Genomic DNA, 27,179 nt, shown 5'->3' with positions numbered 1-27,179 from the left:
ACACTTTATCATGCTTTAAATTGACGAAAAAGTAAGGCTATATTCTTGTTATATTTTTTATAACATGAATTTTAATAAGATTAATATCAAGCAAACGTAAATTATACATGATTTATTAATTTTTTGGTATCCCCTTGATACATTTTTCTTTAAAACAGGAAAATGTCTTTAAAACGTTAAATGCACATAGCCAAATAAATTTATTAAAAATAACTGACCATTACTATTTATGGCACTAATCTGACCATTTTTATATATGTCCTCTTTGTTTCAATAGCTTTTAGTAAACGGTAACTTACTACCATTTGCTAAAAATTCCTTTTGTTACTCGAAATTTAATTCTCTTAAATATTTTGACACTAATAAAGGACCTCCCTTCCCCGTTTTTGCCTTAATGGTGGTCAGGAGAATAGTTATTTTTATTAAGAGTAGTCAAGTTTTTGATGAAGACCTTTTACCAGAATAATGAAATGTAAAACAATGATTTACGTGTATAAGAGTTTTTTCTTTTTAATATTTATAAGATTTAAACATATATAAGAATTTTTTCTTTCCTCAAAAGTGTTGCAAATCCAAACTAAGCTAATTAATTAGTTAAAAACCTTATAAAATTTAAGCAACTCAATATTTGAAAAATGCGCTAAACTACAATATTCACCACCCATTTAAAAAGATTCCCTAAATTACGTACAGCAAATTATTAGGCTTAAAACAGAGAAAATTTAATTGCATACATTTATATCATTTTAACTGACTAATTGCATACATTTATATCATTTTAACTGACCAAAATTTACAATAAAAGGTAATCAGGTTTCTTTTTATAAATCGTATAAATGCGTCAATCGTAAACCTTAAAGAAAAAAAAAATGGAATTATGATACTATAATTACAACAACAAAAAAAACAAACAAAAATAAAACACCACATAAAAACTGAAAATCGATTTACCTATTTATAGTAACCCATTTTGACATGGCAGTTAATATAAACATTTATCGAAAATGTTACAAAATCTGTTTCGAAGTACAAAAGGTAGGGTTAACAATACTATAAAAAAAAAAAAAAATCAAATTAAGATATAAATTGCATTTTTAGCATAATGTTGTCTTGGCTTTCAGTAAATAAATAAAAGCAGTAAGTTCCAATAATGAAACTACCTATTATTCATTTTTTACAATAGTCACCAACATGAAGGTGTCTATTGTTAAAAATGAATACCAACAAAACATCACAACAATAACACATAACAATAGAATATTTACATCCTTGATCCTAAAATCCGGTGAAGATAACAAAGCAAATTAAAATATGAAAGGCAAAATTAGAAAACCAATTTAAAGTTAACTATATTTATCTTTTTACTAAACATATAAATACATAAAAGTATATTTGTTTTTATGTTCAATATTAGTTATTCAATTACTTCAAATTTAGGACATGAAAACACCCTAGACTTAAAGATCAAGGTTGCATACTCTCATACACATTATGCTAAACATTAACAGACATTATTATGTGTTTTGAGAATAATTAAAAAAGGCTAGACAACACAACCTAGCTCCAAAGCAGTTACTCCGTCTGGCACTAAATGCTGCCAAGTCACAACTCTGCTATAAGTACATCGCTTGGCTGGCAAGGTTATCAATCTTGCTCAACATAATGCCAAATCACATCACTTTGAAAACATGGAAACAGCATAATTTAAACATATATACAACTATAAACAAATATGGTTTTATATAACACATTTGATTAATAATCTTTTCAATTTGATGAAGAGTAGCTTGTTCAGCTATTAGAAGTGGGACTGAGTGGTGAATGAAATCTTCCATCATAAAAAAATTGTATGTATTCCAGAGATGTAAAGGATTGTCAGGTTCACAAAAGGTCAAAATAATTGAAAACAACTGTCTAATTTACTTTGGCGTACGTGTTAAAACCGCCTCAGAAGGAGTATTCTGCCATTCAGTATCATCTAGCAACAATTCTTTTAAAACACATGCTTCACGAAACGTTTCAAGGACAATACCCTTAACAGTACGCACATTCTCCCAAGATGTTGCTCCTTTTGCTTGCAAAAGTAACAGTTTAAGAAAAAACAATTCTCCAGTTGGATTAACTTTATACATTCTTACTATCACCTTATTACCACCCCTTTGTCTAACCTTCCATTTACAATGTTTATCATCAAATATAAAGTGATAAGGAATGTCTACATACGAATAGCAATGTGCTCTTTAATTTTCAGTATTTAACTTAAACCATGCCATTAGGTGCATATCACACTGAGCTGCACGATCTAAAGCCATTTGTTCTGCTCCTTCTCTAAAATAGGTTAAATATATTCCTTATATACATATTTAAAACACATTTTTAAAACAATTATATAACACATATTAACACATACACAAAGAGTAAAAAAACACTTTACATTATTATAAAAACATTATTATAAAAACACATTGATAAAACAACTATAAAGCACTTATTACCACATACAGATACATATCAAAAAAAGCATATATGCAAACAATAAACGTGTGGAAACAAAAATTTTAAAAATGATGCAAGAAAATTTAAAAAGATACAAAATATACATTTACAAACAATACTTTTTACCTTCTTTTTTTTCTTCGTAAGAATTGTAATCCTCATAACAAAATTTAACCTTTACATACAATAACATGTGACATGCCATGTCAGTGTTGGCACAAAAGTTTAATTAACTTTTCAAAATTTTCTAAAAAAGAACAAAAATAGTTAATAGCATTACAGAAATTTCAATATAGTAATAACCATTTTATGGAAATAGCATTAGTATAACTTTAAATAACATACATACCCCTATTTTCCTTCTAAAAAATAAGATAATAAAAACAAAACTGCAAAAAGAAAAACTAAAACAAAAAAAATATAAACGATTTAAAAAATTTAAATCCTTTCTACTTTATCTAATAAAAATTCTTTCTACTTTATCTAATAAAAATTTAAATCCTTTCTACTTTATCAAATAAAAATTTAAATCCTTTCTACTTTATCTAATAAAAATGTAAATATAACTATTTTATATACTTACTTCAATTATAAGATGATCTTAGCGATTATTATTTATCTTCATATGATTCTTTATGTAATATATCTAAACTAATAATTAAATTCCAAAAGGAAGAAAGTTTTAACTCGCTTCATGGATCTTTCTCCAATGGCCGCGTGCATTTAAACGCGCTCTTTCAAAGCCTAGTAACTAATGACGAAACGACGACATTAAACATTAAACATTAATTTTTGTAGGAGGGTCATTCCATGCCAAGTGGTGCAAAGGTCCCTTATGGACCATCTCAGATTTTATTGAAATTTTTTGATTTTGTACATATATATGTTAAAAGCATGTTTTGAAAATTTTAGATCAATATCTAATATGGTTCTTGAGAAAACGCTATTTAAGTAGTGGGCTATTTTGCATAAAATTTCACTCTACAAGAAAAAAGGGTTTTTTCATCATTTTTAACAGCCAATAACTTTTGAACAAGTTAGTTTTATACTTCAATTATTATAAGATAGCAAGTGTGCTGTGGATACTTTGAAAAAAGAAAAAAATATTATTTCTGGCATCTTAACTTTTTCCATAATGGCGGGCTAAAGTTGATTTTTTTGTTTTAAGAATAAGTTTTTTTTGTGATTTTAAAGACCTTAATCTTAAAAACTAGTTACAAAGTTAATACAAATCAAATTGCTTGCTGATCTACATGTGGTGGATAAACATTTTTAAAAAAATCAGTTGATTAAAGAGCTGCATTCAAAAGTTATCCCAGCCAACCAAAACATATGGGTACCGTATGGGATTTGTCCGGTAATCTGGTATGGGATACATAGGGGCTTTTTTCGCGGGATCTGTCTGGGACCCGTATGGGAAATAAATAAAAAATTGATATTGAGGCAGATTTGAAAAAGTAATATTTAAAATTAAAATGATTTGGCGCTTACCGCTCTGCAATATGTGTTATTTCTTATTTCTTTTGTTGTATTTTGTTTAAAGTTATCATATTCATAAATTGCTTATGCAATTGTTCATGATTCATGACATTTGCAAATAATTTTCTGCAAAAAATGTTTACGGTTTATGTATCGTAAATGTGAATAAATATGTATAAAAGAAAATTGAAAATAATGATATCAATTATATATTATATTTAATATCAAATATAATATTATATATTATATTTAAGTTTTTGTTTTGTTTTGCTGGAAGACTTCCAGCAAAACAAAACAAAAACTCAAAAAAAGGATAAAGTAAAACAATTGTTAATAATAATATTAAATTGCATTGAGGCTAAACAACTTCCAGGCTGGAAGTTGTTAAGTCTTAATGATGGCCTTGAGAAGATTAAGTACTAAATATTTTCTGTTGATTTATAAAAAAAGGTTTTTTTGTTATACATCAAACGTTTTTTTAATAAAAATGATGTTGTATAGAAAAATTGGAATATAAAACAAAGTGTTACACGATATGTAGATTATATTACAATTTTTTTTTGCAATAATATGCAAATGTAAGTATAACTAAATAAAAACTTCAGTCATTAAAAATACTTTTTTATTTTTTACTTATATTTGAATATCATTTTCATCATACATTAAATTGTTTGTTATGGAATTTTTAACATTTAGTGAAATTTATTGATCAGACAATAAAAGTATTATAACTCTTTTAAATTTTCATTATTATGTTTGAACAGTTTTATAAGATTAATATAAAAAAAGGATTCGCGTTTCATAATTTATTATGAAACAAAAATATCTTTTCCACATATTTATATAATGGAAATATATTTTTTTAAATCTACACAGTTTCAGATTTCAATAATGTAAAAAGTACCACCCACCCTTGCTTTATGTATAAATAAACAATTTTACCTTTTCAAAAATTGCAATCTTGGTAAAAAAAAGAAATTTAAAAAAAAAAATGCTTTAAGTGATTTCCTATAACTTATAAAATTTATTATTCACATATAGTGCTACAATAAAAAAATAAAAAATTTTGAAAGTTTGATTTACCCTACTGTGTAATTGACTATAATTTTTATCATTTAGAAATTTAAATTCAAAGTATAATATTTTTATAGCTTATTTATTTGGAATGAGTTATTTTTATTCAAAACGTACAAAAAACCGAAAGATAGCTGTTGCGGTTTCAAAGATATTGAGTAGTGCATGTGTGAATATACCTAACTTGGATGTATCAACCTCACATTTTTCTCAAGCAAATAATGATAATTTACCAATAAATATGGTAAAAATGTCAAGTTCAAAAGATCCAATTAATTTGCCAATATTTGATAATAATGACCCCAATAGTCAGCTTGATGATTTATATAACACTGAAGAATATAATGACTTTCCAGAATGGGCAACTCAAATTTATGATGACAGTGATGAGGAGAATAATGACTTCACTGAAGAACTCAATGAAAGTGAGACTTTGAAAGATAAGTTAGTTTCTTGGGCAGTAAAATTTAACATTTCCCAGACAGCATGTAGCAATTTGCTTGGGTTTTTAAACCAGCTACATCCTGATTTGCCAAAAGATGCAAGATCTTTGCTTAGTACTCGAAGAAGTGTAAATATTCGAAATGTTGCTGGTGGGGAATATTTTTATTTTAGCCTACAGTATTGGCTGTCTATTTTTACCGAAAGGTATCCTCTCAATAATGATATAAATCAATTAGATTTGCATATTAATATAGATGGTGTGCCAATTTTCAAAAGCTCAACAAATAGTTTGTGGCCTATACTTTGCTTGGTTAAAAATACTGGATGGTGTCCATTTCCGATTGCCGTTTATTTTAGTAAAAGCAAACCAACTTCCCTTGATGATTATATGGAAGATTTAGTTTCGGAAATGACTATGCTAGAGAAGACAGGGTTTGAAAAAAATAACAAATATTACTCTATCAAATTAAAAGCAGTTATTTGTGATGCACCAGCGCGAGCTTTTATAAAGTGCATTAAACCTCACAACAGTTATAATTCCTGTGAAAGGTGTGTACAAACTGGAGAATGGCTTGGGAAAGTTGTTATACCTAATCTATTTGCTGTTTTGCGAACTGATAGTGATTTCCGAAATAAAAAAGACCCTGCTCATCATTGTTCCTTGTTCATATCTCCTGTATTACATTTAAATATAGGCTTGGTTAGTGGATTTCCTCTAGATTATATGCATTTGGTCTGTTTAGGAGTTGTACGAAGAATTATAAATCAATGGATACACAGCTTGTCTGTTCGTAGATTATCAAGGGCAGCAATAGATTTGATATCTGATAAACTTGTTGCAATTAAATATTATACTCCTCGAGAGTTTGCACGAAAGCCTAGATCACTCTCTGAATATAAACATTGGAAGGCTACAGAACTTAGGGAATTTCTATTATATTCTGGTGTTGTTGTTTTAAAAGGCATTTTGCCTAAAGAGTTGTATATTAATTTTCTGTGTCTGTCAGTAGCTATTAGAATACTTATTAGCCCATCCTTATGTAACATCTATGTAGATTATTCTGAACAACTGTTAAAGTACTTTGTGTCAAATTTTTGCATGTTATATGGAAATGACCAGTGTGTATATAACGTCCATTCACTGATACACTTGTCAGATGATGTTCGGAGGTTCGGAGTGCTAGACAATGTTTCTTCGTTTCCTTTTGAAAGTTATTTAGGAAGACTTAAGAAGTTAATCCGTAGTCCACAGTCCCCTGTTACACAAATTGTATGTAGATTGTCAGAGGGCCACTTACAATACTCTGAAAAAAATGATGCTGATTTCACTGCTAAATTTTAAAAAAAACATTTCGATGGTCCAGTTCCATTGCCGTTACGCCACCTCTCACAATTTAAACAATATTTTGGTTCTCAGTTTATAGTTTGTAATGAAAATGGAAACAACTGCTTTGCAATAGACAACAAAGTTTGTTTAGTTAAAAATATTCTTGCTGGAAATGATTTAAACGACTCCGATGCTGTTGTTGTTTGTGTAGAGTTTGATCGTCAGGAGCCGTTTTTTACAGATCCACTTGACTCATCTTTACTGTCAATTTTCTATGTTGAAAACCTTTCATACCTTGTAAAAGTTTATTCATTGAGAAAATTAAGAACGAAATATTTTCTGCTGCCGCATAAAAATGGTTTTGTTGTAATCCCTCAAATGCACTTCCACTAAAGCTGATTTTTGTCCGAAAAAACTTGGTTTTAAATTACAAATGTCTCATGTATTAATGTAAACAGTTACTATAAATAGTATTTAATAATAGTGTTGTATTATTACATTTTCAATGGCATATTTTATTTTTATGTTTTTGTGAATATTGTACTTTTCTTTTTCTATTTTCAAGTTATCTGCGTGTTATTTTACAAATAATTCAAACTATTAAAAAAATATAAAGTATTTATTAATAAAAAGCTAACTTTTAAAAACTACTATTATTTCTATTTAATAAAAAATTCATAATTACTATAATTAAAAGTTTTAAAACATTTCTTATGTTATAACTTATAAAAATCTTATTTAGTTAAAATATGTTTGCAATTGTTGCTTTTGAAAACACTTGCGAAACAGACTATGTTCCGTTGAAATGGCTTGAGGGAGTGGATGCTAGTAATGTCCAGTTAATGATATCAAATCACACATCAGTTAAGTGCTATTGGCCACCATTTAAGAATCCCAATACAATTTCTAAAGCTAAAAATAACAGCCATGATGCAGAGATAAATTGGCCAATTTACATGGCAAGGGTGCTGGGATTAGCTGGTAAATTTATTTTGCATATAGTTTATTTTCTACATTTATTGTACATTTGTATATGACCTTTTTTTTTACCAGTTTTTATTTTGAAACCAATTTTTAGACAGTTTAAACAATGCTCGTCAAAAAGCCAAAATGGCAGAAGACACATCCAGTTTAGAAAATGCATTTGAGGAGATGGAAGAAAGTTCTGGAACTGTCAAAAAAAACAAAAAAAGGCGGTAGGCATTTAATGACTTTTTTGTTTATCTATAATTATGAAAACTTTTTATTTTAAATAACCACAATAATTTTACTTAAAAAATTTATTTTATTTTTTTAAAATTGTCTTTTATTGTGTTGAAGTTAATAATATTAAAAAACGCTACATTTTTTTTTTAAAAAAGTCTTTTGTTTTTGTCATTTTTATATTGATGAAGAGTAACAAAGATTAGTTACAAGAAAGAAACAGAAAATGAGGAATCTGAAAATGATCAATTGTTTAATGTAGAACCAAAGTAATTTTTTTTTACAAAATTGCTCTATATGTTATTTGTTATATGGAAATTTATTTCATATTTGTTACCTGTAGGAACTAACATTATTAAAGATTATTTTTGTATTTTAAAAGAAAGAAGTTGTTGGTAAATTCTGCTCTTCTCATTCAAAAGCCACAGCAACCCTGCAAACTCCCATCAAACAGCAAATCCAGAGTTGGCGATCAGTTGTTACAGTGAGTTTCATTATTTGTGTACACACCAGGATTTATTTATATATAATTTAATATAATGTTCTTAAAAAATGGCATAGTAATTCATTTACAAGTTGTAAAAATTTGAATTGAACTTTTCATCAATTAATTTTCATTAAAAATATTAGGAAAAACAGCATACAGCAAGTATGGAGTCATGCGTGCTACATTGTAAATTAAACTTAAAGTATTCAATCTTCAAAATGATTACTGTATTTTTAGTAGCTTGCGTTAAAAAAAATTATCAAGTGTTTTTAGAAAAAATAAAATAGTGATATGGGGCCATCCATAAAAAATGTCATCAAAAAGGGGAGGGAGAGGGTCAATATTAAAAGGACCTCATGTCACTTGTGAGAAAAGGACGTCACTTCAAAGATTTTTTTAAATTTTTTTTGGAGGAGGGGGTCAGAAATCGACTTAAAAATGGTGGTATCCTTTATAATTGACCCCTATACTGATAACTAGAAAAAATATATGTATAATTAGCTTTTATTACCATTTTGATTAGTGATGAACATTCTAATGACTTCAACATATGGAATAGTGAACAATTTTCACCTCCTATTGCTTCAACTGCTGCAAGGGCAACATCATTGTCAATGTTAAGTTCTACTACTGCAGGTAATTCCCTATAGTAACTACTTAGTTAAATAGTATTCCAATGTTAGTATTCCAATCTAATACTTGTATATCAGTATTTGTCATGTATTTATAGTTTTTTTGTTTTAAGTTGAGCAATTTCTTGAATGGGCTATATACAAAATTTTTTTTAACTTAAAAAAAAAAAAAGGTTTGCTTTTGAGTGCTACATTTTTAAACCTCAAGGTAATGGTTAAAGATTAGTAAAAGTTCTAATCTTTAACCGTGTTATTGCATGGTTTGTAGTAAGATTGTAATAATTTTTTTATTTAGGCTCCAGTTTATGTCAAACTGCTAACCTGCAATCAGTATTTAATTTAATAACAACTTTGGTTAGCAATGTCGAGGAGATTAAAAAAACTCTAAAGGTGCATACATCATTATTGCATTCTATTAAGCAAAAAATGCTAGTTAGTGAAGAATTAACATTTGATTTGCCTGAAGATATAAAGTTGCCACTGACATCTACAGCAGAAGTTGAAACATTAGAGGAAAAGTTGTGTTGTGTGGAGAAAAAAAAATTCTTGTAAGTTTAAAATGATTTTTAAATTCAACATTCAATAATTACAAATAAAAAAACTCAAGTTTAGAAAGAATTAACTGCGTAAAATAGTTTGGGTTTAAGATTGGATGGCATGATATCATTATAAAAGCCATTAGGATGGGTTGAAATCTAATGTTGAAGTATTTATATCATATGAAACAATTCTGCTTCCTGACTGATAAAGATTTTAAACTTATTTTAGCCGCATCACTTACTACAAGATATTAAATTGTTAAATCTTGTTAAACTTTACTTAACTTGTGTCTTAAAATGTGTAAATTTAACGTTATATCAAAATTTTGCGATTAAAGATGTTGCTATGTTTGAGTGAGGGTGACTTGTTTAAAGGAAGTGTGATTAAACGTGACTTTACATGATTAAGAATGACAATTTTTTTTACATGTTTCATTACATGTTATTTCTTTTAGGCAAAACATATATCAGACATTGGAGGCGAGGATCTACGTAATTTCGTCATGAGAGCGATGCCAGTTTTACTTGATGGTCAGCTTGCTCGCCAATTTAATTTGACAGGGCAGAAGGGAAAGAAATCGTTTAAAGCACTATTGCTTTGTCAAGTTTTTTTTAGTAAGTAGTATAAGTTCATGCATTATGCAGCATGTCCCTACAGGGAGATGCTGCATATGATCACTTACTAAAAGATATTAAATTGTTAAAGATTATTTATTACTTTAATACAGTGTTGTTTTATTTGATTATAGATGCTGTGAAACTAAACTCAAATACAAATCAAATCAATAATAAAGATATTGAAACAGAATTATCAAAATGGTTTTCTAACGCAAGAGATCGGGGTCCTGACGGTCGCCGATACACAATTACGAAAACTACAATGAGGGCTCCCAGTTCAGATTGATGGACACAAAAAACAACGTCTTTAAAGAACTGTTTTTGTTTACTCTTTATTTTTTAAGTTTAGAAAAAGTTCACCAAATTCGGAAGTATTTTATGTAAAAATTCCTTTTTTTATAAATTCTTTCAAATATCCAGCTGAATGGCGTAATCAATGATTTTAATATTATTTTTAATTTTTACCTACATCCATTTGTAAATTTTACATGTTAATAATTATTAACATGAAAATCGTTTAACGTTTAAACGATAAAAAGTATAGAGTTTATAATTTTTATTGATTACGTACAGGCGAATTTAAAAATGAATTGTTTATAAATTATGTATTAAAACACGTATTGTATATAAACCGTGTGCGACAAAGTAGAGAAAAAAAAATCGGAAAACTACGGGACCTTCACGGTCAACCCTGTGAAATAACAGATAGCCTATTAGGAATCGTAAGGGCGAAAAAATTGTATGTTTAAAGGATCCTTACGGGCATCCCAGAAGGCAACCGTGTGAAATACCAGAAATGCCTACATGGGAACCATAAGGGCAAAAAAACGGTAAACATATGGGACCCTTATGGGCATCCCAGCGGGCAACCCTTATGGTTCCCAGATGGGGCCCTGGGACAACTCCCGCTGGGATCCCTTAGGGATACCCGTATGGGTCCCTTATATACGCCCGTATGGGTCCCTTATGGGACCCATACTTGTTGGTTGGCTGGGATAGGTCTCCAAAATGAGTCAGATCGAGATTTTCGTAAAATTGATCTGTGATGCAAAGCATCTGTTACCTAAGATGGCACTTTTTTTTTTTTATAAAATTTTTTATACGCATCAATTAAAGACTGTTAATTAATAAAAACCAAAAAAATTAATGGGCGCTTATTTATAACCCCCAAAAGGTAGTCTCTAAAAGTCAGGTAAATTTTCCATAAAATTCTAAAATTGACATAATAAATAAATGCATTGAATTATATAATGTTATTTATTATGAAATATCAATTAAAAAATATCAATGCTTAAAGCCTTTTAATCCCTTTAGATAAAGAACTTTTAAATCCCAATAGATAAAGTCCCCTCCCCTCTGTCCCCTCCCCTCTTTATAATACAATAATTTTTTTAATGAAAAACAAACAAAAAAAACAAACTTTAAGATAATTATATTTCTTTTTAAACTCAATATGTAGCTCTTTCATATTGACTAGTAGAAGGCGCTTTTGGATATGTTGCTTTTTACTATCTACTTTAACTGAAACAAACTCTTTTTTTCCTGGACAAACCCTTGAATATTCATCGCATTCGTAGAAATGAACAACCTCTGTAATTACATCTTCGCTTAGTTTTCTACCCGATTTTGGAGAAGGTTTTGATAGTATTCCACTTTTTTTACTTAATTTTCTGGCTTGTACTACAGATCTTTTTGAAGTAAAAAAAAACTTCTGAGTTTTCTCTATTGACCAACTGTCTGGAGTGAGTGTAAGAAGTGTGATTTTTTCAGAATTTGACAATGTTTTTTCAAATTTTGACTTAATTTTAGTCATAATATTGTCTAAATCTGTGTTTGTTTTTTTCAAACATTTTTTTGAGGGTGATTCAATTTCACAAAGTGCAGCTATTTCTATACCTAGCACATTGGCAACAGCCTTTTGTGTATGAGCTCTTATGCTATCAATTTTACGCTTTCCATATGCAACTCTATCTTTTTTTGAAACAAGTTTTAGAGGTGAGCATCCAAAACTTGCAATACTTGAATTAAGATCTTCTTTTAATGTATGGTTGTCAACATAAATTTCTTTTTCTTGGAGTTCATTTTCTTTTGTATTATGTTTGCAATTCAGAACTTTTCTGCAACTAGTGCAAATTTTTTGACCAGGTATTAAACCAAAATCTTTGGCATATGAAAGACTGATAACTCTAAGAGAATCTAAAAAATAACGGAAATAATTATTAAATATTTTTTTTTTTATTTATTTAGTGTTATTAAGGTATTTTTATTAAATTAAGATATTAAATATTGAAACTTACTTTTCACATTTTTTGCGTGCTTGTTCAACGGATACAACAATACCTGCGATGTTCATTCTCATACCTCGACAAGTAAACTTTCTCGTGATAGCTACAAATAAAATCTATGGGATTTATTTTGCTTCTCAAAGAAATAAGCTCTTGGTTTAGTTTAGACAGTTCTTGGTAGCGTTTACTTTTATTAGATAGATAGCACTGTTCATTTAATGCTTTACCAATACAGCAAGTAGAAAGCTCAGGCATATTACTTATTATTAATTAGTTCTAAAATACAACAATTTATTTGGTTTTATTAGTACTTTTTAGATTGACATACTAGTAATATAGAATTAAATGAAACAATAACTAAACTTTTAAAAAGTAATAATTTTTTATGGAAAATTTACCTGACTTTTAGAGACTACCTTTTGGGGGTTATAAATAAGCGCCCATTAATTTTTTTGGTTTTTATTAATTAACAGTCTTTAATTGATGCGTATAAAAAATTTTATAAAAAAAAAAAAGTGCCATCTTAGGTAACAGATGCTTTGCATCACAGATCAATTTTACGAAAATCTCGATCTGACTCATTTTGGAGACCTATAACTTTTGAATGCAGCTCTTTAATCAACTGATTTTTTTAAAAATGTTTATCCACCACATGTAGATCAGCAAGCAATTTGATTTGTATTAACTTTGTAACTAGTTTTTAAGATTAAGGTCTTTAAAATCATAAAAAAACTTATTCTTAAAACAAAAAAATCAACTTTAGCCCGCCATTATGGAAAAAGTTAAGATGCCAGAAATAATATTTTTTTCTTTTTTCAAAGTATCCACAGCACACTTGCTATCTTATAATAATTGAAGTATAAAACTAACTTGTTCAAAAGTTATTGGCTGTTAAAAATGATGAAAAAACCCTTTTTTCTTGTAGAGTGAAATTTTATGCAAAATAGCCCACTACTTAAATAGCGTTTTCTCAAGAACCATATTAGATATTGATCTAAAATTTTCAAAACATGCTTTTAACATATATATGTACAAAATCAAAAAATTTCAATAAAATCTGAGATGGTCCATGAGGGACCTCATTAAAATTTGCACCACTTGGCATGGAATGACCCAGGAATTATATTATGATAACGTTCTAACAAATTTCGCAACGGAACAACTTATCTCTATATATATCTCTATAGAACAATCCAACTGTTTATTTTTTTAAATAAAAACATACCGTTGTGTGACCTAACAAAGTCCTATGCTTTAAGAAAGTCCAAAATTAAAAATTGACAAATTTTGAAGATTTTTGTTATTTTTATCAATATATATATATATATATATATATATATATATATATATATATATATATATATATATATATATATATATATATATATGATAATAATAACAAAAATCTTCAAAAACTCCATAACTATGACATTTTTTTATCATTCAAATTTGTTTGAATAAATAAATATTTGAAAAAATAAAATAGATTTGTTTTTGTAATGATTTATGGGACATAAGGCATTTAAACGATCAGTATGTAACATGATTTGATAAAAAATAGAACATGTGAAAATATTTTAATATTTGATGTAAGCATCGGCGTTACCGCACCGTCGGTAAAAATGCGTAAAAATGCGTAAATTTGCGTAAAATGCGTAAAAATGCGTAAATTTGAGTAAAATGCGTAAATTTGCGTAAATTTGCGTAAAAATGCGTAAATCTGCGTAAAAAGCGTAAAAATGCGTAAAAATGCGTAATTACCGCGGTAATTTTGCGTAAAAATGCGTAATACGCAATTTTACCGCATTTATCACTTTTTACCGTTTTTATCACTTTTTACCGCTTTTTTCACGATTTACCGCATTTTATCACAAATTACCTCTTTTTTTGCTGATTACCGAAAAACTAAAAAAAGATACTTTAAATTGCTTTTTGTATTTCTATTAGTAAATATTACATTTACAGTTTTAAACAAACAAGTTATTGATAAAAAATTAATCATCAGATACATCATCATCTGTCTCTAATAAAATGTTTGCAAGCTCAGATGCTCTGTACTTTTTTTTCTCATTCCCCTTCCAATTCGACTTCATTATATTACCTAATTTTGCTTTTTTGATTCTACTTTGATTGTGCTGGAGTGTCATTGGAATAAACAAAGAGACACTTTGAGTTTGGTCTTTACCTTGAGTCACTTCATACCCTTCTTGTTGAGCTAGAGTCCTTTGACTCTCTTGAGTATCTAACTGTAGCTGTTGTTGCTTATTAGGTTCAGGACCAGTTTGAGTATCTGATAAAGTTGGAGAAGCCTTTTCAAGTGCACCTCTTTTTTTAGTTTCAGTTTGACTATGTGATTTTCCCTGTTGGTGAGTCTTCTTAGTTGGTGGTGTGACATGTGGTAATTCATACGGCTCTTCTTCGCAAGTTTTTTCCCAATCGTTGAGGTTAGAAGGAACCCTTGCGTAATTTTGACGCGTAATACGCATTTTTACCGCACTGCGGTAAAAATGCGTATTACGCGTTTTACCGCATTTTACCGCATTTTACCGCATTTTACCGAAATGTTTTTACCGCCGGTGCGGTAACGCCGATGCTTAATTTGATGATCGCTTAAAGAATGATTTGAGAATAGTAACTTGATTCAATTGTCACGTGATTTCAATTAATAATTACTTCAATTTTTGTAATTGATAATTGATTTACCCACAAACGATTAAAACATCGATATAATTAGGAAATCATCATGATCCCACACTAAATAAAAACAAGTTTTCTAAACTTAAAGAAAAAACCTCCCTATAAAAAGTTTTGGTTCATTACAGTAGTAGTTTGAACCGTAATTTTGCCCGAAACAGAATAAGTAAAAGGTTGTCGAAGCAGAAATTTTGAATTCGGTTTCGGCCGAAACCGGTAGCGAAAGTTTCCATTCGTTACAATTAGCGGCAACATTTCAGCTAGACGATATTTTAATCACATAAGTATTTTTTATTATTAAAAAAGCGGACTTTAATAATGAGTTATAATCGAATAAACCACAACTGTTACGAATATTTAAAGAATAACTTTTTCTTTTTTAAAAAAATAAAAATATTTTGGAGCGCTTACCGTGGTGTGACCTAACAAAGTCCTATGCTTTAAGAAAGTCCTAATTTAAGAAATGACAAGTTTCGTATACATAAAATAAACATTTAAAGAAAAAAATTTAGTTATTTTATCTAACTAGATATCTAGTTTAAACAACAGAATTATTTTCCGCAAATGATTCTTCTATATATACGAAATTTGTCAATTTTTAATTTAGGACTTTCTTAAAGCATAGGACTTTGTTAGGTCACACCACGGTATGTTTTTATTTAAAAAAATAAACAGTTGGATTGTTCTCCTAACTGCCTGAGCCGTTTTTAACAACTTAATCTAAAAAACGGCGTTAAAAAATAGGCGATTATTATTTTTTATCAATATTTTAATCAATAAATTGAGAAAATATATTGCAAAATATTTTAACTTAACATTTAGTTAAATCTAATACAAAATATTGTAAAATATCTAATATAAAACAACTTAACATTTAGTTATATCTAATACAAAATTTTGTAAAATATTGAAAAGTTTTGAAAACCAAACGATATTTTATCGGAACGTATCGTACATATCGAAACTCAAAAATATCGTTATACATTTTTTATCGATAAATTATGCGATATTTATCGCTAAAAGCGATAATGATATCGTGTATATCGAAACCCAAACGATATTTTATCGGAATCATATCGTAACATATCGGATATACCAATTCATATCGAAACCCATTATCGTAAAAAATATCGGTTAGTTTCGATATTTCGATAACGATACGCAGATGCTTACAAATATCATTACACGGTTTCAGTAAAAGGTTTTTCCCGTAAAAAAAATCCATTACCGCTATTGGTTGCGAAGTGCATTTTCCGATAAACGCCCTAAATTCAACGCCTCGACTATTTTTCAAGTTCGACTTTCTCAAGCACAAACTTAAAATTTTCAAGTCTCGTTTACGCATTCGCTCAAGTCAATTTTTCAAGTCTGACTTGACAAAGTCGAACTTGAGATTTCAAGTCGAACTTGAGATTTCAAGTCGAACTTGACTCAAGTTCGGTTCTTGCATTCCACCCTAGATTACCGATTTTAAAAGTTCTATTGACTCAAGTTACAAAAACATCCCCCGTAATTAGAAAAATATGTTTTTGTTTGAGAAATACATAAAATTCCACAAATTACCAGATAAATAACAATTTATTTTGACAAAATAGCTTTTAGTTAAGCAAGATACAATTTAAAAGTTGTTTTGCAGAATTAATCTGTAGTTTATTTTGTCTATATCTCTGGCATGAATTTCTTGCATACTTTTATGGCTCTTTCAGCACAAATATTGGATCTCTGAATTCCTTGTATTCTGCTGGGCTCCTGTGACCAAAATCTTTTTAAGGTCTTCATGGCTGAAGTTGAAATTATTGTTTGTTCTAAATTTTTAAAATCATGTTCTGAGTATTGCATGTCAGAAAACCATATATCAGACCAAATCGCAAATTAAGCACAATTGATTATTATCCGATTCAGTTAAAATAAAAGCCAGAAGGGCATAGATTGCACTTGAATTCCATCTGGCATTGTGCAACGATGGTAGACTTTTGAAGTTTATAGCTGGAAAGCTGCCATTAACCTTCATGTATCGGTAACTTTGTACCAACTCGAACAAAAACTTCATGTCGTCTCTCCATTTATTAGTCTTCACTTTACAAATTTGTTCACCTTGCTTGAAGCTTGACTTTAAATGTTCATAATTTTTTTGCAGGTTTTCAATAAATTTGTAATGTAATTCTGGCGATTTTGACACTCTTTCATTAAGAATTTCATTCATAGTATGTTTTAAAATTGTGTCCAACACATGATGCTGACAACTAATAAATTGAAATTGTTCAAGTTTTTTCCTTTCAAATTCTCTTTGCAGTTGAATAACAACTCCATTTCTACTCCCAGTATTCACACTTGTAGTATCAGATATTATAACTTTAATACTACTCCATTGTTGAAATTTATCCAACACTTCAACTATTCCACTGTAAATGCTAATAGCTTTCCCTTTATCTAGTTTTAAAATGACTAGTTTCACCTCCTTTTCTGCATTTTTTAAAACCAAGACTTAATACTCCTTTTCTGACATTCTTTTACCGTCAAAATGCAACACCCAATTCTCATTTTTTAAATTACTTATCATGTGCTTTTCCATTTTTTGAGCTGCTGAAATTGTAGCTCTATAAACCCCAGATTTAGATGGGGCTTGTACATTGACACCACATGCAGATAAATTTTTGCAAACTTCTGCTGATTTCTTAATACTTAGTTTTGACTTCTTAACTAAGTTAACAGCCACAATGGTGTTCTCATATTTTCTCTTAACTTTTTTGTCTGGAGGAATATAATTAGAATCTTGCTCATCATTTTGTTCATTGCCTTATTCATTTTTGTCACTGACCTCTACTGTATCTGTTTCAGGTATGCTAGGTCTCTTCCTACCAGCCTTAGATGGATGTACTTTAACAGTTTTTGATGAACAATAACCAACTTGACCATTAGTATCCACTTGTAAGAAATAAAATGCTTTGTCTTCGTTGCTCAGCCAATTACCATTTACTTTAGTTATATCAAATAAATAATCCCACTTTTTTTCAAGACTTAGTTTAAATTTTTGAACTGAATGATATTTGTTGATGAGAATTTCCACTTTTTTTGTTATAGACCTTTCATTTATTTTTGGTAAACTAAACTTGAGCCATAAATCATATAGTTCTGCGTCAACTCTATTACATCTCGAATAAACTGACTTCTCTAAACTTGATAAGCAAACAAACCGACCAATAACAAAATAAGCTTTTGTCATTTTATTTAAATTATCAAGTGGTTCTAAAATTTTGGTTATGTGAGATCTTGTTGATTTTGATTTCTCAAAGTGGACTAGATTTTGAGACCAGGTTTTAATTTTTCAGGTTTTTCAGCTATCTGCGAGCTTATTCTTAACATTTCTAAAATATAAAGTATACGTTAATTATAATTGTAAGCTACATATGAAGCTTAGAATTAAATCTATTTTACATTTTAAGCACACATAAATAACTTACTTTAATTATATTAATTGTAGATTTTAGTAAACACAAAATAATCATCTTGATTTGAACACGCTTATTTTGACAGCAAACGACAATTAAAGATGACACTTGCAGAAGTAATTAGTATTTGATGAATTTAAGCAATTTATACATAAAGTTATATATATATATATATATATATATATATATATATATATATATATATATATATATATATATATATATATATATATATATATATATATATATATATATATATATATAACCACTATTTGTATCATACAAAACAAAAAAAACTGTATTAAAAACGTAAAAAACTTTTTTAGCTTGTTTAAAAAAAGATTTAAAAAAAACGTTTCTACGGGGGATGTTTTTGCAACCAAATATCTAAAAGCATGTATTTCTATAAACAACTTTAACAATGTCAGCTTTTAAAAATATACCCATTCATTTTTAAGTGAAAAAATTGAAAAGTCAACCCCCCTAGTGTACAAACAATGTTGAAAAACCACGAGCTACATAATGATGTCAAAGATTTACCAAGGCTTGGTAGGCCTTTAAAGCTAATTTCATGAGACCAAAGTTATCTCTATCAAAAGGTTAGACAAGACCCTAATATTTCGTACCCTTTCTGAAGGGTTCACAAATACGCCTGGTAACGTTAGTAGATGGACTGCATCCAACTAGTTTAGTGTTAGTAGATGGACTGTATGAAGATGCCTAGATAAGAAAGGCTTAGATTGCTATGTCGCTGCTCAAAAACTACTTTTGCGTGTCTCAGATCGCCTAAAAAGATTAAGGTGGTGTAGAGAAAGACTTCACTGGTCTGTAGAAGACTGGCCCAAAGTCATTTTCGATGACGAATTCAATTTTGAGGTGATAAATTGCAAGTGAAGATTAATCGTCAAGAGGGTGGCTGGTGAAAAGTTCAAATTGGGCTACAATTCCTTTGAAGGTACACATAGTTGAGCAACATATTATCGAATTCGTCGACACGAAAGGCGGAGTCTTTACTATGATAAATAATTTTTAAATTTGATAAATAATTTATAATATTAGTAATTAAATACTCTACTTTAACAGTTTAATTGTAAAATTTGCATAAATTATGACAAATATTTGTTAAATAAACTTGCATTTCTTTTGTACTTCTTATATTCTACAGGCTTAGGTTACTGGACCAAACAAGCTCTCGAATCCATTCATCAGGATTTCAATCAGTTTTGGCGAATGAGAAAAGTTGGAGAACACAGCCCAAACTATATAGAGGCGCTAAAAAACGCGGTTGTTGCTCACAACTACAAGCACTTTTAAAGTAGCTTTCTATTTGTAGGAATGTAGTTTGTAAAAACTAAAACATTAAACCTCCTATGAACAAACGTTTAGTATGATTTTGAAATGTAAAATATCAATCATAATCCAACCATAAAGACCAGAAATTTTTTTTTTTTTTTAATGTAATAAGTGATTTTAGCAAACCCTACTCGACACCCAATAGCCTTCCCCTAGGGTAAGGTTCCTAAAAACCATTTTCACTTTTTTGCTTGTTTTATATTAAACTAGATCAAAGTTCATCAACAGATTTCAAATTACATCAAAAGAGATATTTCGTTTAAAAATTAAGACCCTTTTAAAGTTATTGGAGGTAATTTTAAGCTTTGCATGGTTAAAAATCTTAAATGAAAAAAGATTTTTTGATGAAATTTGAAATCTGTCGATGAACTTTGATCTAGTTTATGATAAAACAAAAAAGAAATTTTAAGATTAAAGGAGATGTAGCTCTAGGAAGGGGGCAGTTAAGGGTCGGGTATTTGAGTATGCCCCATGCCTCTTAGTTACCTATCTTGAACAACAAAATTCCTGGGTACTCCCCTAAAGCATGGGATTTCTCCTCAGCCCCCCACTTAAAAAGGTTGTTGTTCACATTTTTTGAATGAGGAAATGTTTTCTGATGATAGTCAAAAAAAAAAAATTTCTTGGGGTGTGTTGCAAGGTCTTAGAGCATGTTCCTATGCACCGTGGTTTTTTGACCTTCCACAAGCTAGTTTCACCATTTTCTAGGTTTTTCAGAACTTTGTAAACATTTACTCAGCTCAAACAGCTCTTACAGCTTTAAAAATATTTACTTTTTTTTTTTTTATCTGAAATCATTTTTTTTTTCTTTCTTTCTATACAATTAACTTTTATTTCATAAAATGTTATGTTAAGTATTTTAAAACCTTAATACTTAATTTTCAGGTCGTTCATCTATTGTTAAGAGTAAAAATGGTGCTTTACATTGCATTGCTGTTGAAGAGAAATCTTCTATTGAACTGAAAAATAAAAAAAATTCAAGTAAAGTTGTATCAATTTTGCATTCGTCAGAACAGCAACCTTTTGAAGAATGTTTACGAGTTGCTCATAAAGACATATCACGTATTAACTTTGAAGAATCTGACGGAAGTGAAGAAGAAGTTGATGAAGAAAACGAAATTCAGGTTGTTTCATTTTTGTTTTGTTTTGTTTTTTATACATTTTATGCTGCGTTTATGAATATTTCTTCAAGATTCTAGGATTCATGAGTCTGACTGCAAAAACTTAAATATTTAAAGTTTAGTAAAGATTTTCTGTTATTGTTATTACAAATTTGTTGTTAAGTATTGAAAGTTACTTATAGTTGTATTGAAATCTTTAATGAAAGACTTACATTATATAAAAATGTTACTTGTGTTCTGTTTTGTCAGCTATTGATAATTTTAATGGAAATCTGTTTTTATAGCTTGAAGAGTTTGCAGCAGATTGTTATAAAGATGATATTGATAACTGTCGATGAACTTTGATCTAGTTTATGATAAAACAAAAAAGAAATTTTAAGATTAAAGGAGATGTAGCTCTAGGAAGGGGGCAGTTAAGGGTCGGGTATTTGAGTATGCTCCATGCCTCTTAGTTACCTATCTTGAACAACAAAATTCCTGGGTACTCCCCTAAAGCATGTGATTTCTCCTCAGCCCCCCACTTAAAAAGGTTGTTGTTCACATTTTTTGAATGAGGAATTGTTTTCTGATTATAATAATAAAAAAAAATTTCTTGGGATGTGTTCAAGGTCTTAGAGCATGTTCCTATGCACCGTGTTAACCCGTCTTTCTCTCCTTTTTAAAGACGTTTTTAAAAAAGACTATTTTCTCGAAACTAAAAATTCATTATCTCAAGAACCAATAGCCAATTTCGACAATCCCTAATTTTTTTTCTCTTTTTATGATTAAATTGTTGAAAACTTATTCTTATGCTTATCAAAAAATCTCCGTTATCTTTGCTTTTACAATGTTATTAAGCCAATAATTTAATAAGATGCCACTAAAACTACCTAAAAGTTTGGTGGGAACCTGAACTGACCAGTAAAAATAAAACTCCTTGCCCCCCCCCCCCCCTCTTTCTTAATACTTTTATAAGCTGTCTCCTCCCCCTCCCCTTTCTTTATACCTTTTGTAATGAGACCAAGTTGTATTAGATCAATTTGTCAAACAGCATTATCTCCATAACACTCGACCGAAATGAACCAATTTTCGCATAACATTTTTTTTTTCATATACCTACAATATAGTGTTTCCTTTTAGATGTTTCATGATTGAATTCTCAACTAAGACAACGTTTTTAAATCGCACAATTTTCATTCGTGGATAATAAAAGAATTTTATATCTGTTCTATATCTACTGTTTATATAGCAAATAAATAGCTAAGAATATAGCTAGATCATTGTAAAGTCCTAATTATGATTATAAAACAGTTTTTAAGTAATTTTTTATGTAAGTTTTTAAGTAAGTGTTTAAGCAGTTTGTTTAATACATTATTTGTATGCGTATACAATTTTTCATTACTTCTTATGTGTATATATTTAAATATATTTCAGAAGTAACTTGTATAATTGAAAATGTTTGTATAATTTATATATATATATATATATATATATATATATATATATATATATATATATATATATATATATATATATATATATATATATATATATATATATATATATATATAGCTTATGTGAAATAGTATGATGTCTTCTTAAAGCATTAGTGCTGCAGAATATGGATGTTGGATAGATCAAGTGGATTGTGGTTTATTCCTGATTTCTTTAAATAATTTGCTTATTAAACTATTATTGAGTTGTAGACACTGAGTATGTATCTGGCAGATGGGGTCATCTTCATATGTCACTGTTAGTATATTTTTGTACATATACTTTTCTAGTAAAATAATGTAAAACTATTAGAATTAATCTAGACAGAATAAAATAATTGGTTTAAATAGCTGGGTATGTAATTGAGACTGAAATATAATCTAATTTCAAAATTTTTAAAAAATTCTACCAAAAAGAAGTATTCATTTTCTGAATATTAACTCTTATACAAAAAGTATTTTTTGTTAAGTTTCATGCAAAGCTCTAAAAATCATACAAATTTTTGTATTTGAGTCTATGTTTTATTTAAACTTGTAATGCTTTTTTTTAGCAAACAAAACTCCAAACATCTGGATCTTCACCCATGCTGCTTACTCCACAGTTATTATCACCTCGTAGTGAGTCTATTTCTTCTAAGGTAAAGAAAATTCTTACTGCTTCACCTAAGGTTATGAAAGAGAAAATTCGTATACCACAAAATAGAACCTTTGGTAAGTCAGTTTTTCGAATTGTTATTATCTTTTAACATTTATAATTTTCTTAGCAAATTAATATCAATTAAGTTTACAATGTTAATACAATTTAACTGCCTGGATCAAACTTATAACTCTCAAATGAAACTTTACTTATATCAGAGGTTTATACCTATAGTTACATAAAAAAAAGGTTTCTGAAAAAAATAATTTTAAAAATGATATACTTCAGATACAAAGTCAAGTTTTCTTATTATTGTTTAATTGTTTTTCTACAAATTCAATTGGTCTCCACTTCCTGCATGCTCCTCCTTTTTCTAATGTTGGCACAAGTTACCTTCAGCAGCCTCTTGTGTTGATAGAAGTGAATTGAACAGTGCAAGGAAAAAACATCAGTTTTAGATTATGTTGTCTGCACATAGTCTTCTAGCTTCTATGTTAACTGCAAGTGTAAAACAAGGGTAAAAACATTCAATTGGAAAGATTGATTAAAAGTAACCTCTGATTCTTAAAATGGTCAATATCTCTTCCTCTTAAAAATCCAGTATTGCAATAGTGTTCTTAAAAGAATTATTCTTCCTCACCCATAGTGAAATAGAATGTAGACATCATAAAGAGTTCTGTAGTCATTTTCCTCTTTATAATTTTGAAAGCAAACAAACAATTTACTTTACATATTTCTACTTTATGATAAAATAATTTTTATCTTAATATTTTATCATAAAGTAGCAATATGTAAGGTAAATTGTTTGTTTGCTTTCAAAATATCTCATTAATTAATATCTCATTAGTTCAAGACTTACTTTAATTTTCTAATAAATAGAAAATTAAAGTAAGTCTTAAATTAATGAGAAAAATTATAATAATTAAAAAAATTTATTTTAAATTCTTTTATAATATATTTTTATACATTCTATACTTTATATAGTAAATATTTGATAAAAATATTGTTTATTATATTTTGTAATATAGTTATAACATTTATGAAAAAAAAAATTATTTTTGTTTTTTAAATTTTAATATAAATATAAACTACTTTTGTAGTTATAAATATTCTAAGAAACTTGTTTTTAAGTTTCTTAGAATATTTATAACTACAAAAGTTGTTATAAATATTCTAAGAAACTTAAAAGTACAAAACTACAAAAGTAGTTATAAATATTAAAACTACAAAAGTAGTTATAAATATTCTAAGAAACTTAAAAGTACAAAACTACAAAAGTAGTTATAAATATTCTAAGAAACTTAAAAACAAGTTTCTTAGAATATTTCTTAGAATATTTTTCTCATCTTCTCTCACCTTCTCAATCAAGTCTCCATGTCAAATGAAAGAAATACACAGAACTTCTTAAGTGAGCTTTACTGCTTGTAAATTGAGTGAAACTAGTGTTTGTAGTAGCCTCAAGTCATTAGCTGGAGCAATCATTGGCAGCTGAGACTAGAAACACTATTGTGGATTGATGTAGAGCATCAGGCTTGATATTTGAATACCAAGTAGAGGCTCAGCACCCAGAAACAGAAAGGCTAGCTCAAGTAGTTCTCTGTAACCATCATGGGGTTAAGTAATTTCCAATTGAAAAACTAAGAAAAATATAGCTTGTGATTTGGCTGCAACTTGTGGGTCATTAATTTCTGTGTTGTAGTTACTGATGATTATTTAAGTCCAAAACCACTTTATAAATCTATAGCCCCTGAAAACACTTCTAGCATTATTTCATTTTCTTAATTAAAGCAAGCTAAAATATAACAGTTGTCATTCAGCTGCCTTCCAATCATATGCAGGCACCATTTTTCCTTCCAATATTATTCAATGTGTTGTCAAAACTAACTGCTTTTATATGATCCTATATTCCCCGTGACTCAATAGCTTTAAGAATGGCACTTACCATGGCTTTAATTGTGCCTATACTCAGTTTGGTAATGCAGAGGAGCTGTTCAACTTCAGACCCTGACACAAGGATTGGAAGATGGTCAGCTTTTTCATTACCAGTAAAATCCATCATCAGCTTGCCATCAAAATATAGGATTAATGATTTATTTGGATCAAAAATTGGGATCCCTACATACCTTGGATAAATAGGGATCCCAATTTACCCAAGGTATGCTCTTCTTTTAGTTTTATTAGCAGGGTAATAATTGGGTGACGTTTTCCATTTATGTCAATAGCAGAAATGATCTAAACAAAAAGATTGTGGTAACTTGAATAGTATATAGCATGTGCTAACTGTTATGTTTTGGGAAAAAAAAGTTTCAGAAGGAATGGAAACAATCGAAGTTTGTTTTACTTCGTCTGACAATATGACTGTAGCTTCCAACAGTGCTCTTTTGGAAAAACCAGAAAATAACTGCCTGCATCTGTATGCGCAACCAAATCTACAAATCTAATGTTGAGCAAAGAAATGCAAGTGTTGAAATTCTCTTTGCAAGTTTAGCAAAGTGATTTTTTAAAATCAAGTTACAGATCTATAATTTCTATTTGCAAATTTTCATCTAGCTTGTTGATATTTTCAACTAGCTAGATGAGAATTTTCAGCTAGAAATTATAGATCTGTAAGCAAAGGATTTGTAAAAAGAACAAATTCAAAGAGATAAAAATATCAGATGCCATAAATCACGAAAATTTAGTTTTAAAGTACTGGAATTAATGCTTAAATTATTTAACTTTAGATTACATAAAATAAATTGAAACTTAGAACAACAAAATATTTTTAAAACTGTTATTAAAAATTTATTAAGGCTTGTTTTCTAGGTTTCCATTACTAAACCAATTGGTTTTTTAGAAAATCAATTAAATCTTTTTGGTTTTCTGAGAAACCAACTGATTTTTCTGATATTCAATGAAAAGTCAACTTTTGTAAGAGTGGTTACACAAAAACTCCATTGAACTGCTTTTAAAATATTTTTCTTCTTAGGATTGGTTAAAATCATTTTTTTAGTGGTATTTTTTAGTCTGCTTCGTAATGAAATTTACTTTAACCTTTAAAGTAATGCTTTTTAAGGTAAAACTGTTCTGAGTTAGAATCTTTCCTTCTTACTATATCCGATCTGATATCAAACTGAAATAAAATGTTAAATTGGTCACTATTTTTTACTTTAGATATTTATCCCAAAAAACAAAAGGCTAAAATATTCATGAATTATACCTAGTATTTTTATAACTATAACTCTTGTTTTCAAAAGAAAAAAAAGACTTTAAGTTAACAAGAAGAACAAAAAGACTTTAAATTAGAAATCCTTGTAAGCACTTCCTTAGAGTAGATGTTTAGCTTTAAATTTTTTTTTGTTTGACACTTTCTGCAATAAGACTATGGCTCTGTCTTATTAAATTAACTAGGAATTCACCCATTCTAACTTTAAAACTTTAAAATTACTTGAATAAAATTGTAAAAAAAACATTTTTTTCTTCAGATTCAGATTCTGTTTTTTAAAAAATGATTAAAAAAAAAAACTCGTTTAATTGTTACTGGTGTATAACAAAAGTAACACTGATTATTTTGGTACAGGCCATTGATGTTTGCTAACAACTTGTATAACTAAATTTGAAAGTGTTATTTCTAAACAATGTTTTTTTATTCCCATTTTTTTCTTAAAAGTAAGAATACTTGTTTTATATGTTTTTTTTATAGGTGTACCTTTGGAGTATTTAAATGAGAGGGATCAAACTGATGTTCCTGTGATAGTAACAAGGCTGTGTGAATATTTAAAGTTGCATGGTCTTAAACATGAAGGACTCTTTCGTGTCAATGGCAATATGAAAGTAGTTGATAGGTTAAAAACAGCATTTGATATGTGTACGTCAATCTTTTTCAGAAC

The 27,179-nt window shown here is 28.6% G+C and overlaps 3 protein-coding genes, 1 long non-coding RNA gene and 2 pseudogenes across 10 annotated transcripts in view; 4 read left to right on the top strand and 2 right to left on the bottom strand.

Moving 5' to 3' along the window:
• Positions 1 to 5,033: 5,033 nt before the first annotated feature.
• Positions 5,034 to 7,386, top strand: LOC149884913 (uncharacterized). The gene has a single exon (XM_090096460.1). The coding sequence runs from the start codon at positions 5,141 to 5,143 to the stop codon at positions 6,833 to 6,835; it is 1,695 nt and encodes a 564-aa protein (XP_089952586.1). The 5' UTR covers positions 5,034 to 5,140; the 3' UTR covers positions 6,836 to 7,386.
• A 101-nt stretch (positions 7,387 to 7,487) lies between these two features.
• Positions 7,488 to 10,718, top strand: LOC149884912 (uncharacterized; annotated as a pseudogene). Its single transcript, XR_016455150.1, has 8 exons — positions 7,488 to 7,801; positions 7,899 to 8,016; positions 8,215 to 8,292; positions 8,406 to 8,507; positions 9,034 to 9,146; positions 9,438 to 9,694; positions 10,137 to 10,296; positions 10,431 to 10,718. The product of XR_016455150.1 is annotated as an uncharacterized LOC149884912 (transcript).
• Positions 10,719 to 11,477: 759 nt separating this feature from the next.
• LOC149884911 (uncharacterized) lies at positions 11,478 to 13,194 on the bottom strand (annotated as a pseudogene).
• A 3,714-nt stretch (positions 13,195 to 16,908) lies between these two features.
• LOC149884910 (uncharacterized) lies at positions 16,909 to 18,809 on the bottom strand. Its single transcript, XM_090096352.1, has 2 exons — positions 18,740 to 18,809; positions 16,909 to 18,643 (listed from the first exon to the last, which is right to left on the bottom strand). The coding sequence occupies exon 2, from the start codon at positions 18,499 to 18,501 to the stop codon at positions 18,076 to 18,078; it is 426 nt and encodes a 141-aa protein (XP_089952478.1). The 5' UTR covers positions 18,502 to 18,643; positions 18,740 to 18,809; the 3' UTR covers positions 16,909 to 18,075.
• Positions 18,810 to 19,745: 936 nt separating this feature from the next.
• Positions 19,746 to 22,530, top strand: LOC149884909 (uncharacterized). Its single transcript, XR_016455251.1, has 3 exons — positions 19,746 to 20,042; positions 20,966 to 21,204; positions 21,486 to 22,530. It is a non-coding gene; the product is annotated as an uncharacterized LOC149884909 (long non-coding RNA).
• Positions 22,531 to 22,745: 215 nt separating this feature from the next.
• The window catches only part of LOC145186371 (protein FAM13A-like), a 45,665-nt gene continuing 41,231 nt past the window's right edge, over positions 22,746 to 27,179 (top strand). For all 6 annotated transcript variants that reach the window (XM_090096716.1, XM_090096717.1, XM_090096718.1 and 3 more), the window contains exons 1-3: positions 22,746 to 22,932; positions 23,225 to 23,384; positions 26,993 to 27,157. In XM_090096716.1, coding sequence (XP_089952842.1) covers positions 22,909 to 22,932; positions 23,225 to 23,384; positions 26,993 to 27,157 — 349 coding nt within the window. In that variant the 5' untranslated portion in view covers positions 22,746 to 22,908. The remainder of the gene's footprint in view (positions 22,933 to 23,224; positions 23,385 to 26,992; positions 27,158 to 27,179) is intronic.

Source organism: Hydra viridissima, unplaced genomic scaffold, assembly GCF_058129835.1.
Source record: "Hydra viridissima isolate aposymbiotic clone 2 unplaced genomic scaffold, HvirCarnegie_v1 scaffold_8, whole genome shotgun sequence".
Taxonomy (NCBI): Eukaryota; Metazoa; Cnidaria; class Hydrozoa; order Anthoathecata; family Hydridae; genus Hydra; species Hydra viridissima.
Note: the sequence above shows the minus strand (reverse complement) of the source record. Positions and strands in the feature narration are given on the sequence as shown.

Bases quoted from the DNA above. Each gene is read 5' to 3' on its own strand.
- LOC149884913 (XM_090096460.1), top strand. From the start codon at position 5,141: ATGAGTTATTTTTATTCAAAACGTACAAAAAACCGAAAGATAGCTGTT.
- LOC149884910 (XM_090096352.1), bottom strand. From the start codon at position 18,501: ATGACAAAAGCTTATTTTGTTATTGGTCGGTTTGTTTGCTTATCAAGT.